Source organism: Thermothielavioides terrestris, chromosome 1 (assembly GCF_000226115.1).
Source record: "Thermothielavioides terrestris NRRL 8126 chromosome 1, complete sequence".
In the NCBI taxonomy this organism is placed as follows: Eukaryota; Fungi; Ascomycota; class Sordariomycetes; order Sordariales; family Chaetomiaceae; genus Thermothielavioides; species Thermothielavioides terrestris.
In genome coordinates this window covers 4,340,301-4,353,240 of record NC_016457.1, presented here as the reverse complement: position 1 = coordinate 4,353,240, position 12,940 = coordinate 4,340,301, and the positions used below count along the sequence as shown (strand labels likewise).

General features: G+C 59.6%; 4 protein-coding genes across 4 annotated transcripts; 2 read left to right on the top strand and 2 right to left on the bottom strand.

Annotated features, from left to right (window-relative positions):
* The first annotated feature begins 244 nt into the window (after positions 1–244).
* Positions 245–3,202, top strand: THITE_2108401 (uncharacterized protein). Its single transcript, XM_003649607.1, has 6 exons — positions 245–489; positions 559–918; positions 999–1,955; positions 2,011–2,309; positions 2,372–2,961; positions 3,027–3,202. The coding sequence occupies exons 1-5, from the start codon at positions 466–468 to the stop codon at positions 2,751–2,753; spliced, it is 2,022 nt and encodes a 673-aa protein (XP_003649655.1). The 5' UTR covers positions 245–465; the 3' UTR covers positions 2,754–2,961; positions 3,027–3,202.
* Positions 3,203–4,380: 1,178 nt separating this feature from the next.
* On the bottom strand, positions 4,381–6,640 carry THITE_2108397 (uncharacterized protein). Its single transcript, XM_003649606.1, has 2 exons — positions 6,334–6,640; positions 4,381–6,257 (listed from the first exon to the last, which is right to left on the bottom strand). Exons 1-2 carry the CDS (start codon positions 6,484–6,486, stop codon positions 4,554–4,556), a joined length of 1,857 nt encoding a protein of 618 aa, XP_003649654.1. The 5' UTR covers positions 6,487–6,640; the 3' UTR covers positions 4,381–4,553.
* A 107-nt stretch (positions 6,641–6,747) lies between these two features.
* THITE_2108394 (uncharacterized protein) lies at positions 6,748–7,779 on the bottom strand. Its single transcript, XM_003649605.1, has 4 exons — positions 7,565–7,779; positions 7,489–7,502; positions 7,390–7,415; positions 6,748–7,313 (listed from the first exon to the last, which is right to left on the bottom strand). The coding sequence occupies exons 1-4, from the start codon at positions 7,571–7,573 to the stop codon at positions 7,021–7,023; spliced, it is 342 nt and encodes a 113-aa protein (XP_003649653.1). The 5' UTR covers positions 7,574–7,779; the 3' UTR covers positions 6,748–7,020.
* Positions 7,780–8,342: 563 nt separating this feature from the next.
* Positions 8,343–12,560, top strand: THITE_2108391 (uncharacterized protein). Its single transcript, XM_003649604.1, has 4 exons — positions 8,343–8,547; positions 8,615–11,135; positions 11,227–12,163; positions 12,281–12,560. The coding sequence occupies exons 2-4, from the start codon at positions 9,491–9,493 to the stop codon at positions 12,390–12,392; spliced, it is 2,694 nt and encodes an 897-aa protein (XP_003649652.1). The 5' UTR covers positions 8,343–8,547; positions 8,615–9,490; the 3' UTR covers positions 12,393–12,560.
* Positions 12,561–12,940: the final 380 nt, after the last annotated feature.

Here is a 12,940-nt window from a genome sequence, read left to right as displayed (position 1 = left end):
GTTCGCCTGGCACCAGCGGTAGCAGCGATCGAACCTAAGAATTACGACGACGACCAGCCTGCTCCTAGGCAGCTCGAGTATCCCAACGGTGCCAATTCGTTTGTCACTCGGTCTCCCGGCTGCGCCGCCCTGACCACTGCCTACATCGGCAAGCCCGCGCCTCGAATACATTGCACAGCGATCATCTATTTCCGCCGACACTGTCCGCATCCCGGCGTAGTTCCACACCGGCCAACTCCCTCGCCCGGCGCATGTCGATACCTGTGCCAGTCCCAGCCCGTCAGCAACAACCGATTCGCGAAACCGGATCGCACCGCATGAGCGCCCTACTTGAACCTCTGTTTTGACCCCCTGCCTTTCCCAGTCAACCGAATTCACCTCCCGTCACAGCGTGCTTCGGTTCACAGAAGGGTTGAGCTGGGCGCCTCTAGCCGCCCCACAGAAGAGAAGCTGTTGTCTTCAAGGATGAAGCGTTTCGGCGCCAGAGTCGTAAGTCGCGCTGGGCCCCACTGCCAGGTTGGGAGCATACCGCTAATCATCACCTTGTCCATTGCGCAGCTCTCGAGGGGCAAGGACTCGAGCAAATCCTCCAAGAAGAATAAGGATTCGAAGGACGGAACAGCGTCGCCGAATGCTCCCTCGAAGGATTCGACCCAGTCACCCGTCTTGACCCCGTCGTCCTCTACCTCGACCCTGAACGACATTCGCAATAAGCCGCTGCCTCCAAACAGCGCAGCCCATGGTGATCACTCCATGCTGGCTGCCCAAAGCCAGCACGGAAACGCGGGTGTGAATCCCGGTGTACCAGACAGATACAGCGCTGGCATAGCTGGACAACCCCAGGGTGCCAACGGTGGGAGTACGCCCGCGAGGCACGGCCCTCTCCCTCCGACTGTCATAATCAGCCCGAGTGCTCCGGTAAGAGCCCGGCTTTGCTACCAGATAGAGTCAGCCATATTTGCAGGCGGACTGTGACTGACGCTGCGCGCTTACACCAGCATGTACCGCCGCCGGGCGCCGCCGAAACCATGCCCCACGATCTGGCCCCGCCAAAGGCCGGGCAGAAGTCCCTGATGTACGACCGGTTGCATCAAACTCCCAAGGATGTCCTTGAGGGCCCCAAGACGCCGCGACGGCAGCATTCGTCCCGGTTCGACATCTCTGCCCATCGCGAGCTGGAAAAGCTCCCCGGGTTCCACGAGGTTCCCCCTGGACGCCGGGAGGATCTCTTCATGAAGAAGATCGAACAGTGCAACGTCATATTCGACTTCAACGACGCCAGTGCCGATATGAAGTCTAAGGAAATCAAGCGACTGGCCCTGCACGAGCTCCTGGACTACGTCGCCAACAACCGGCAGGTCATCACCGAACCCATGTACCCGGTTGTCGTGGGAATGTTTGCGAAGAACCTGTTCCGCCCAATCCCGCCCCCCGTGAACCCCCAAGGCGAGGCTTTCGACCCGGAAGAAGACGAGCCCGTCTTGGAAGTCGCCTGGCCGCACATCCAGGTTGTCTATGAGTTCTTCCTTCGGTTCATCGAGAGCCAGGACTTCAACACCAACATCGCGAAAGCCTACATCGATCACAGTTTTGTGCTCCAGCTCCTCGAGCTGTTCGATTCCGAGGATCCACGGGAACGGGATTTCCTCAAGACTACTCTGCATCGCATATATGGGAAGTTCCTCAATCTCAGATCCTTCATCCGCCGCTCGATCAACAACGTCTTCTTCCAGTTCACCTACGAGACCGAGCGCTTCAACGGCATTGCCGAGCTGTTGGAGATTCTGGGTTCCATCATCAACGGGTTTGCTCTCCCGCTCAAGGAGGAGCACAAGCTCTTCCTGACAAGAGTGCTACTCCCTCTGCACAAGGTGAAGAGCCTGAGCATGTACCATCCTCAACTGGCCTATTGCATTGTGCAATTCCTCGAGAAGGATGCCTCGCTGACGGAGGAGGTACGTCAAAACCTTGGCTTGTTGTTGTGACGGACGTGTCTGACATGCGAGGCAGGTCGTGCTGGGTCTCCTGCGGTATTGGCCCAAGGTCAATAGCACCAAGGAGGTTATGTTCCTCAATGAGGTCGAAGACATCTTCGAGGTTATGGACCCGGCTGAATTTGCTAAGGTCCAAGAACCTCTGTTCCACCAGCTCGCCAAGTCAGTTGCGAGCCCACACTTCCAGGTCGCCGAACGAGCCCTCTACTTCTGGAACAACGAGTATTTCTGCAACCTGGTTAGCGACAATGTCGAAATCATCCTTCCCATCATGTTTGCACCGCTCTACGAGAACTCCAAGGGCCACTGGAACAGGTTGGTGATCGACTGCACTTGGACCGAACGTGAACTCGTATGGCTGACTACTATTTCTGCAGGACAATCCACGGCATGGTGTACAACGCAATGAAGCTGTTCATGGAGATCAACCCCCAGCTTTTCGACGACTGCTCACACGAGTACACGGAGCAGCAGAACAGCGCGCCCGCGCGGGAAGCCCTCCGCCAGAGGAAATGGGCTGCCATTCAGGAGCAAGCCAACCGGAGGAAGGCTGCCAATGGGAATGCCGCCGATGCTGGGGCACCCCCACCACGCATGGCTGCGCCCTCACTCCCGCGCGTTGACGAGGTGGTGGATGGCACCGAGGACAGCCAAAAGAGGTTGGACTCGCTTAAGCTTCAAGACGGCGAGAGGAGAGATCGCCGCCCCGGCATGCACGACAGACAGAACTCGGTGGGATCGGCTCGGAGTCAGCGGTGATCCCTTCCCGGCGCCCAGCCTGGTGGGTTGTCTTGCTTCAGTCCTTATCGTCATGCTGCGCGGCCCACTTCAGAGCCGTCGCAGCCTGCAGTCTTATTCGCCGGGATCGCGACAGACTGACCCTCGCTGCACTGCCATTGTTGGTTTACTCGCCCATGTCAAACCTGTTGGGGTTCCCCGGAATTGGGCGTTGGAAGAGGCAAGCGGCGTACGCTCCAGCCAAGGAAAGCTTTTTGGCAACACAGATTCTTACTGGTCATCTCTCGCCAACAGGGGTTCCTTAACCGCGCTTTGGTCGAGCTCATCGGCGCCCGTAACCGGCCCGTTAATCAGGTGCCTGGGCATGGTTATCTGCCTTCTTGTGTGTGCTTGGTGTTGGAGATAGTACAGGGCAGGGACTGGGTGGACTGTGTGGAATTCAAGCGGTCGACGGTCGAAGCGGAGGAAAGTAAGGCATGGCGGTGGAAAAACAAAAATAAGGCGATGAAGGTACACTGGACTGGCCTGGACTGGACCGGACTGGCACTGGTATGAAGGATTGGTGGCGCTGACGCCAAGCCGAGCGGTCGAGCGGAGGCAGCAAAGCAGCACCCGACCGCCTGGCTAGACTTCTCTTCTTCCCTTTCTCTAGCAGTTCTTTTCCTTTTCTTCTATTCTACTTCCACCACCACTACCAACGCCCGGTACTCCTTCTACCTTACGCTATTAGCTTCTATTGCCTCTTCACCAAAACTTGACCTTTCTTTTCTCCTCTTTCCCTTTGGTCTCTTTTCGTCATCTGCACCCCTTTATCTCTCTTGTTCTTGGGTCTTACCTTGTGTTTTGTCATGTCATGTCGTGCCCCGTCAACAAATCTTCCATGTTGTGTCGTTGTTCAGCCTCTCAGACTCAAGACTCTGTCAGACTTCGATCCCGCCCCGCCCCGAAGAATCAATCAATGAAAGCCTGTCCACCCATCATGTCAGGCTCTCTCTCTCTCTCTGTCTTCTCTACCTATAGCGGGATAGTCGGGGATCTAGGCAAAACAAATGAACACGGTGTTTAACTAACCTCTTGTGTTTTCTCGTAACCCGTTTACACGTAACTTAACCCTGTGTGTCGTCTGTGGTGTGTGTGGGCTCTTACTGTCGTCCGTTTTAGCTGGCCCTTCCTACTCTACCTACCTAACCTCCCGGCACCTTGTTGTCCACGCTTTACTTGGGTGGCTATTTTACATTGGAGAGAGGAGATATGGGATTTAGGACGTGGGATGTTGGTGCGGCGGTTGGTTGGTCGCGCGGCTCCGGGCGGACCCATGAGGGGGCAAAACAGTGGGAGGGGATGGCTTTAGGGAATTGGAGGGGTGCCTGTGATTGCTTTGTCGCTGGTGGACGTCCGTTTTACACGTGTGGGTTTACGTCTTGGAATGATGATAGACGACGGAATACTCCTTGCAATGCCGCTTGCGCTTCTTGAGTGTTCTGCTCTTGATTCTTGGAAGTGAGGTGAGGTGGGTTCCAAAACCCTGACGCTCCGGGAATCAAACCTTCATATTCCCGATGATAGCGGCCACTTGGAACACACCTAGCCGGTTCAAATGCGCTCTAGATTGCGGCGAAGAACCTCTCTGTGAGAGGAACCCAAAGCTGAGGTGTCCAGGCGCTGGCTAGCTAGCGCACCTCACGCAGTTACATCAACTACACAGACAACGCTGCAGAACATCCCAGCTTTGACGGGATAGCTGCAGAATTGGCGTTATGCGCCGTCCTTCCCGTCCCCAGCGAGCAACCTCCGCTCGTGCGGTGCGTTCTTTCAATGCTGCTACCGCCAGCCACCTCGGCCGTAGCCGCCAGCCTGATACCCCCCACCTCCGCGTCCTCCCTGCTGATGGAACTCGCTCCGGGGGTCCGCCGGTGCAGGCGGCGGTGGAGGCGGGGGCCATGCGCCTGAAAATTGAGGTGGCGGGACCGCGTGCCCTCCAGGGGCGATGAAGTTCAGCGGGTGCGTGCCGGCTGCTGGTGGCGGCGGCAAGGGCGGAGGGACGGGGGGCCACGGACCCTGATAATTGGGGGGCGGTGGTGGGGGCACCGGGAAGCCGAAGCCGAACCCGGGTTGGGGAGGGATTGCTGGTGGGGGTACCGGATACGGCATCGAAGGTGGTGGCTGGGGCGGCTGTTGTTGATTCCAGTTTCCAGGTGGAGGGGGTCTGAATCCGTTTCCTGGCGGCTGCGGAACCCCGACGGAGCGAGAAGGTGGAGATCGAGATCGATCCCATGATCGGCTTCTGGACCGGGCGGGAGAGTAGCTTGGACTCCTCGTTTGGTACTTGTCGCCTTGATCGTCGCCTGACCGTCGATATCCTCGGCCACGAGACCTGGACCTCGACGGCCGTCGTGGCGGAGAACGTGACCGGCTCCGTGATGCCCGGTAGCTTCGGCTCCTGCTACGGTTGATCGGGGTCCGGCTCCGACTTCGACGACGCCTGTCATCCCGTGGGGAGGCTGAGAGTCGCCGGCGCTTGTAAGAGGGGCGGCTCGGGCTCCGACTCGAGGTCCCGCTGCGAGCCCGCCGCCAACTGCGCGATCGGCTCTCGGACCGGCTGTCAGATCGCGACAACCGAGCTCTGCCGCGACTCCCTTCGTCCCCGCTGCGATCACTGCGGCCACTGCGCTCTCGTCTCCGACGTTTCATCTTTTCGCAAAATGCCCGGGACCAGCCGTAGTAAGTATCGCCGCCGATGATCTCGCCGGTAATCTCGTCGATCTCGACGCGTTCGCCCAGCCGGCCAATGTTCGGAGACGGCTCATCAAAGTTCGCTTCTTTGGAATAGAGCCTGTCAACGTCGCTGAGCAGGCTTTTGACCGCCTCCACCAGTGTCTTGTCGGCCGGGCCACGAGATAGCACCAGAGGCTTGATCATCGAGGGGTTCATCGGCCGGGTTGAGTTCGGCTCGAGCACCGGGAGCCAGTTGCCGGCGGGCAGATCGTACCAAGGCGTCGAAGGGTCGCCGTGCATTGCTGGCATGACCCACGGGGCGTTTTTTGCGGCTTGGGCGATCGAGTTGGTCGAGTTATCAACCTCGTCGCCGTTGCGGGCCTCCGCCCCGGACGACGGGCCCTCGTCGATCGCGGTATGCAGCTGCTGCGTGAGGCTAGGCGAGAAATACCCGTTTTCTTCCCAGAGCCCGACCAGATCGTGGAGCTTCCGGATGTGCTTCGGGCAGCTGTGAAAAGATGCCGCACTCCTGACCAGAGGGGGAAGGAACGGTTCCACCTTCTGGGCGAAGGCATCGTCGCGGTTGCGGTGCTTGACGTGGTAGAGGATGTCGCTCAGGATGTAGAGGACATGAAGACGCCGACGCTTCGCCGACGGGATGCGAGACCGCTTTGAGCCGAGGGCGGCAGGTGCAGCAGCCGCATCCTTCTCACCTCCAAATGAGCCGGCGAGGGCGACCAGGTACTTGCAGAACGGGGCAACGCGCGCGGACGAGGAAACCAGGTTGCTGAGAGCCCATTGCTTGCATCTCTGGCGGGCGGCTTAGCCGATGGGTTCCACTCAACGGGCACAATCAAAGCGGCACAGATGAAGCGTGTTAGCAAACCTGGACGTTGGGGGGCGAGCACTCGGCGATGGTCAAGTCGAGGAGGGCGAGGAGCGATTCGATGTCGTCGCGCGAGCACGGCCGCGGGTCTGCGCGGAAGAGAGCGCCCGACAGCGTCGTCTTGGCGACAATCAGCTCTGCCGGCAACGCCATGGAGATGTCGAAAGTGACAGCCCTGCGGCTGGTGTTGTCGCGATGAGAACGCGCAGCTGCTTCAAGCTTGCGTTGACGACGGAGAACACCGCTAACTCGATAACGTTACTGTCGACGCTGGAGGGCTGGTTACACAGCAGCCCTGCACGCCCTGTGTAACGTTAGGCCCACAGGCTGGATAGCGTATGCGGTTAGCAGTGTACCCAATGTAGGTAAGGTATGTATTAATCCGTACTCCGTACATATCGTAATTTCAGGTGTGTTTTGGTTCATGAATTGCACTGAGTTACTGGGGTAGTTTGAGCCGTTCCCAGCTTCACGAAATGTCTAACCTTACCTATCTTGGCGATTGCATGTTTGATAGCACAGATTGCGCTGTCATGGACCTGATCATCAAGAAAAGCAACGTTTTCCCAAACTGCTCGAGGTGAGAGTGTCTGCAAACATGGTGCTCCGTGTTCCAGTATCCTAGCTTGAAAGCCCAGCCATCTTTCCCACATCCGTAACTATCATACAATCCCAGAAGCAGCAGCCTCAAGAAAACCGGTCTCCTTTCGGACTGCGGAACGGAGTGCTGCTCTCGTACTTGCTCTTTTCCAGCACCCTCTGCCCCTCCGTAGTGGGGGCGTGTCTCGTTGGAGCCGGGTCGCTGCTGGATTCCTGGCTCGGTGACCCTGCTGTGTCTGTCCTCGGCGGCCCGCCGTTCGCTAAGTTCTGGGAGTACTCGAGCGAATCGATCATGGCCTTCTTCCTGCGCTGCTCTTCGAGCCGCGACTGGCGATCGGCCGTGATGCTCTGCTTCGCGAAGTAGTATGCCACGCCGCCGGCTGGAGGTGCGCGAGACATCCGTTAGCGGCCCATCCCCTCCAAATCAAAATACCTACAAGCGCAGTGGTGCCATACCGACACACAAGGAGCCCCAGCCCAGCCTAAGTTATTCGGTGCACCCCATTAGTCTCGGACCATCGGTCGTGCATCGCATCGACGTCGTTTGCTGCTCACCAAAAAGACCGGATCTACAGAGCAGAAGTCAGTAAAAAGAAGGGTCGGGTGCCAAAGTGACAACACGAGTACTTACAGTATTCATGGTTTCTTGTCAGATCTAACTCAGGCCCGGTAGGTTTCTTTATGCGTTCTCGCTTGAGCTCAGCTTGTAGTGAAGAATCGTCTTCGCAGCGGGTAAGGCGAGGACATTCTCTTCAAACGATATTCCTCGCTAGCACGAACTTAGCGTGGTGTGATGCAATCGATAAGAGCCGCGCCTCTGAATGGACAAGGCCAAGCCAGGGGCCGGACGGATCCGTCATCGCAGGCTGCCCAGCACGTGTGCGGACCCGAAGTTAGGTCAGGAAGTAGTGCGGAAGTATACTGTACATACATGCATGGGCATGGAAGTTACCTTACACACCTTCCATCATACAATCAGGACGAATTCGCAATACGCACGGGAGAATTCCATAGGGATTACGGAATCATCCGTACATGCCCATCATTCCCGTCCACTTTGCTGGCTTGGCTGGTGGGCCTCCAGCACCTCGCATTACGAAAGAAGTATTACCAATCTCCCCCGGTAAGGTACGTTACGTTAGTTAACTGGCAACATCAGACGTCTCCAGTGCGCGGGCCGCCAACGTGCATCTCAAGAACAAACGCCGAAATCACCCACCGCAGACAGGGGCCCAACTGTCTTAGAACAGACAACCCGAAAACTCCACAAGAGCGAGCGATGGGGTCGTGTTGCAGAGGATTCCTCCTCTGGACTTAACTTCCATTCCTCGCTGCCTCGTTGCCCCGCTGGCCGCCAATGCGCACCCCTGCGACGCGTGTATCACCAACGCTCATTTCCCTTTCCCCGTGGCAGAGGCAGCGCCCCGTCTGGACCTGCTTCCGGATGCGCGACCTCTCATGACCGACGGAGCTCCCCTGGCCGAGGGTTAGTTAACGGGCGTGCCGTGTTGATGGGTGGTCTCCCAGTCCACAACCGTGTTTCTCGAGCGTCTAAACGCCAACGCCGCTGCCATGGACCCACCAGTGGACGACGGCCCCGACGGCTCCTCCATCGTGCGTTGTTGCCCTGCGCGACTCCTGCTAAGCATGGGCGATGCTAACGCTTTGCTGCTGTTCCCAGAGACCGGTGTCCTCGCTGCTGGCGAAGTTCGAGAACTTGAACAAGTCCCCCGATGCGCATCCACACTCCGGCGCCTCTTCCCGGACCGCATCCCCGGTGTCGGCCCCGGTGCCGGCGCCGAAACCCGGGCGCTTGCGCGAGCGAGATGTGAGCCCCTCGGCGGCACGCGAACCACCCCCGATCCCGCCCACACGACCCAAGGACAGGTTGAACGTCTCCAACGTTGGCCCTCCCGCGGCTCATACCTCGCTCTCTACCTCACCTACACGCCCCGTCCCCCCGCCCACCAGCCCACGTCTCTCACAACCCCCGTCGCTTACAGTCGAGCCACCTCATTCACCGCCGAAGCGGGGCCTGGGCATGCCTACCGGCGACCGGCCCGCCTTCGTACACACAGATTCATTGCCCAAACCGTCGTCACCGGCCACCGCAACGAAGCAATTCAAGATTCCCAGCCGCCCTCGCACACCGGTCCTCGAACCCAGAAGGTCTCCTCGCCTTGCGCCCTCGCAACCCCCATCTCCTCCACCGCCTAGGCGGTCCGCAGAGTTGAGGCGGGACAGAGAGGTCGCTAGGGAGCCTAGCAGGCCGGTCCCCCCGCCTGTGAATCGTGCGGAAAAGCCTCTGATAGGCGCAGCGCGCTTTTCCCTCTTTGCGCAACCAAGCCCATCCGTCGATGCGCAGAACCGCGCCGGCGACAAGGTTTCGCCCTTCCACAGTCCGCCGAGTAGTAGCGGTACTGCCGAGGACGACACGCCACCTGCTCTGCCCACACGACCCAAGGCGCATCCGGAGAGGGTACAGCGTCCCAAACTTCAAACAGCTGGCGAATCCTTTGAACCCCCGCCTCTGCACCCATCAGTGGCGGCCAGAAGAATGGGGAGGGAGGGCGTCAATGGTGGTGGACCCCTCACGCCGCAACCCACTGAGGAACAGCCACCAGCGCTGCCTGCGCGACCGCCTAGTATGATAGAATCGTCTCGCGCCGTGCACGCGGCTCTAGCGCCGCCGCCACGCCCTCCCCGACCACCACTCAACACGAACCATCCCCACGAAATTGGCGTCGCCGGGCCAGCCTCGCAGAAGCGGGTCGCGTCGACGCCCACGACACATGCGCCGCCGACGATTCCAAGACTCAATGGCAGATCCGTGACGGTGCGCGTGGACCGGCTGTCGAGAGGAGCTGCTAGCGACTTTCGTGCGCCGGCCGGGCCGGCTACCCCCATCGAGCCGCCGCGGGTCCCTGACGAGCAGCCGGGGAGTTCCGCCAAGGCCGACGCCTCCGCGCCCCTCACCACAGCCTACCCAGATGCCTCGAGGACGAACCGGAGCAAGCCATACCTGGCCAAAGGGGTGCACGAGATTGCTACAAGCTACGACAGCCGCGTCTTCGACGTCTGTGGTGCGCTGGTCTGCACAACGGGCAGCTACACAAGAGCCTGGAGTGTGCAGGATGGCGAGCTGTTGATGAGCCTGGCCATGGGCGAGGGCATGAAAGGCACCGCGGTGATGTTCCGGCCCGGGGAGAACGTCGACGAAGAAGGCAAGCGGGTCTGGATCGGGAACAACAACGGCGAGCTATTAGAGGCCGACATCCAGTCGCAGAGCATCACGGATAGCAAGCCAAACGCCCATGGCCGGCACGAGATAATCAAGATCTACAGACACTTCAACGAGCTGTGGACGCTGGACGAGAGTGGGACCCTGCACGTTTGGGGTCCCGACGAGAAGGGCGTCCCGAGCCTGTCGCAGGGTCCCACGCAGTCGTTTCGGGTGCCGAAGGGGCATGTGTTCTCGATGGTTGTGGGCGACGAACTCTGGCACGCGACGGGCAAGGAAATACGCGTCTTCCTGCCGACGCTGGACGGGCGGACGCAGTTTCAAGTGCTGATACGGCCGCTGATCCAGGACTGCGCCGGCGAGGTCACGTCGGGGACCACGCTCGCGTCAGAACCCGACAGGGTCTTTTTCGGGCACAGCGACGGGAAAGTGAGCATCTACTCCAGAAAGGACTACTCGTGCCTTGGGGTGATGAACGTCAGCCAATACAAGATCAACTCGCTGGCCGGGGTGGGTGGGTACATGTGGGCTGGTTTCAACACGGGCAAGATGTCGGTGTTCGACATGTCGCAGACGCCGTGGATTCTCAAGAAGGACTGGCAAGCCCATAAGAACCCCGTCGTGAAGCTGATTGCCGACCCGTCCAGCTTTTACAGGCTCGACCGGTGCCAAGTGGTGTCGCTGGGCGCGGATAGCATGCTGCGCACCTGGGACGGGCTCTTGCAGGAGGATTGGCTCGAGAATGAGATGAAGGCCAAGGACGGCGAGTACTGCAGCTTTGAGGAGATCAAGGCGCTGGTCCTGACGTGGAACGCGGGCGCCTCGACGCCCCATAGCCTGCGCTACTCGGAATCCGACGCGGTTTTTATTCAGGATCTGCTGCAGAGTAGTGGCTCGCCCGACATCATCGTCTTTGGGTTCCAAGAGCTCGTCGACCTGGAAGACAAGACGGCGACAGCAAGTGAGTGTTCCTTTCGCGTTTTCCTTTTCTTTTCCTTATTCGCCCCTTTTTAAGTAAGTCTTTTCTAAGCATAGCCTAACGCCCGTTGCAGAGCGCTTCCTCAAGCAGAAGAAGAAGAAGGAGGGCTCAGATCAGGAGAGGATGAGCCACCAGTACCGCGACTGGCGCAACTTTCTCGTGCAGAGCCTAGACGACTACATGTCGAGCGGCGGCCTCTATCACATCCTCCACACGGCGCCGCTCGTCGGGCTCTTCACGTGCATCTTCGTCAAGGCGGACCTCCGGGAGCGCATCAGCAAACTCAGCAGCGCCGAGGTCAAGCGCGGCATGGGCGGGCTGCACGGCAACAAGGGCGCCATCGTGGTGCGCTTCATGGTGGACGACACGTCGCTGTGCTTCGTCAACTGCCACCTCGCGGCGGGCCAGTCGGCGGCGAGCCAGCGGCACAGCGACATCGCGGCGATCCTTGAGGCGTCGCTGCTGCCGGCGGAGCGCGACGCGGCGGCGCGCATCGACAGCTTCGTCGGCGGCGGCGACGGCTCCATGGTGCTGGACCACGAGCTCTGCCTGCTCAACGGCGACCTCAACTACCGCATCGACACCATGAGCCGCGACACGGTGGTGGCGGCGGTCAAGGCGGGCAACCTCGCCAAGCTGCTCGAGCGCGACCAGCTGCTGGTGGCGCGGCGGCGCAACCCGACCTTCCGGCTGCGCGCGTTCGAGGAGCTGCCGATCGCGTTCGCGCCGACGTACAAGTACGACGTCGGCACGGACAACTACGACACGAGCGAGAAGCGCCGCAGCCCGGCCTGGTGCGACCGGCTGCTGTACCGGTGCGGCTGCGGGCGCGGCCGCATCGAGCAGCTCGACTACCGCCGGCACGAGGTGCGCGTGTCGGACCACCGGCCCGTCAGCGGCCGGTTCCGCTTCCAGGTCAAGCGGATCGACCCCAAGAAGAGGGCGGTCGCCTGGATGAAGTGCCAGCAGCGGTGGGAGGACGTGCGGGCGAGAGAGGCCGAGGCGGCCAAGTAAGTTTTGCTCTTTCTCATCATCTCCGTACTCGCTACCATCTCTATTCTGGGGGAGTGGGATGAGACAGACACATATGGGTGGGTTGGGTTGCTGACACATTCCGTTTTCCACAGACTCTTCTACTTGACCAGGGTAATTGGCTATGACAAGACGACGGCGCAACGGCTGCTGAGCGAGCGGACAGCCAGGCGAGATCACAGGAGCCCCAGCCGGCACAGGGAATGAATGGCTTTGGCCGAGCGAGACGGAACGGAGCAACAGCACAACAATGCTAGCCGCTGCTGCATTGCGTTGGGTAGAGAAGGGCAGATAGATCTGGGACACCGCTAATGGGTGGTTTTTCGGTGTCCTCGCGAGCGATGATCGCAGCAGTAGAGACGGAACAGATGCATACCCCGAGGAGTTGGGCGGGTCCTGGGAAGGGAACATAGAGGACTGTTGAACTCGGTTTGGCTTGGCTTAGCTTGGCTTGCCACTAGCTAGCGGCTTGCTTGAATTGACCTAGGAGAGCGGAGCGGGCGGGTGCTTGAGTGGCTGACTTGCTTGCTCTGTGTTCTTGGATGGCAGCTGTTTTGGATGGGGCACTGCCGAGTTTCTTCTGCTCATCCAATGGCATGATGTCATGGTTACATATGCATCCCCAAGAGTCCGAGGGAGACCTCAAGGGAGTCCGAGAGAGGCCTCGTAAGACCGATCTAGTCCGAGCCGAGAGCGTTCGCATCTTCAGACAAACAGCAGCTTCGGTGCCATTTCGTGAATGGTCGATGGAAAGT

Coding starts and splice junctions, on each gene's coding strand:
- THITE_2108391 (XM_003649604.1), top strand. CDS start 9,491: ATGGGGAGGGAGGGCGTCAATGGTGGTGGACCCCTCACGCCGCAACCC. Junction 11,136..11,226: donor AGACAAGACGGCGACAGCAA/GTGAGTGTTCCT, acceptor CGCCCGTTGCAG/AGCGCTTCCTCAAGCAGAAG. Junction 12,164..12,280: donor AGAGAGGCCGAGGCGGCCAA/GTAAGTTTTGCT, acceptor CGTTTTCCACAG/ACTCTTCTACTTGACCAGGG.
- THITE_2108394 (XM_003649605.1), bottom strand. Junction 7,314..7,389: donor CTGGGGCTCCTTGTGTGTCG/GTATGGCACCAC, acceptor GCGCACCTCCAG/CCGGCGGCGTGGCATACTAC.
- THITE_2108397 (XM_003649606.1), bottom strand. CDS start 6,486: ATGGCGTTGCCGGCAGAGCTGATTGTCGCCAAGACGACGCTGTCGGGC. Junction 6,258..6,333: donor GCTCGCCCCCCAACGTCCAG/GTTTGCTAACAC, acceptor GCCGCCCGCCAG/AGATGCAAGCAATGGGCTCT.
- THITE_2108401 (XM_003649607.1), top strand. CDS start 466: ATGAAGCGTTTCGGCGCCAGAGTC. Junction 919..998: donor TAATCAGCCCGAGTGCTCCG/GTAAGAGCCCGG, acceptor CGCTTACACCAG/CATGTACCGCCGCCGGGCGC. Junction 1,956..2,010: donor ATGCCTCGCTGACGGAGGAG/GTACGTCAAAAC, acceptor CATGCGAGGCAG/GTCGTGCTGGGTCTCCTGCG.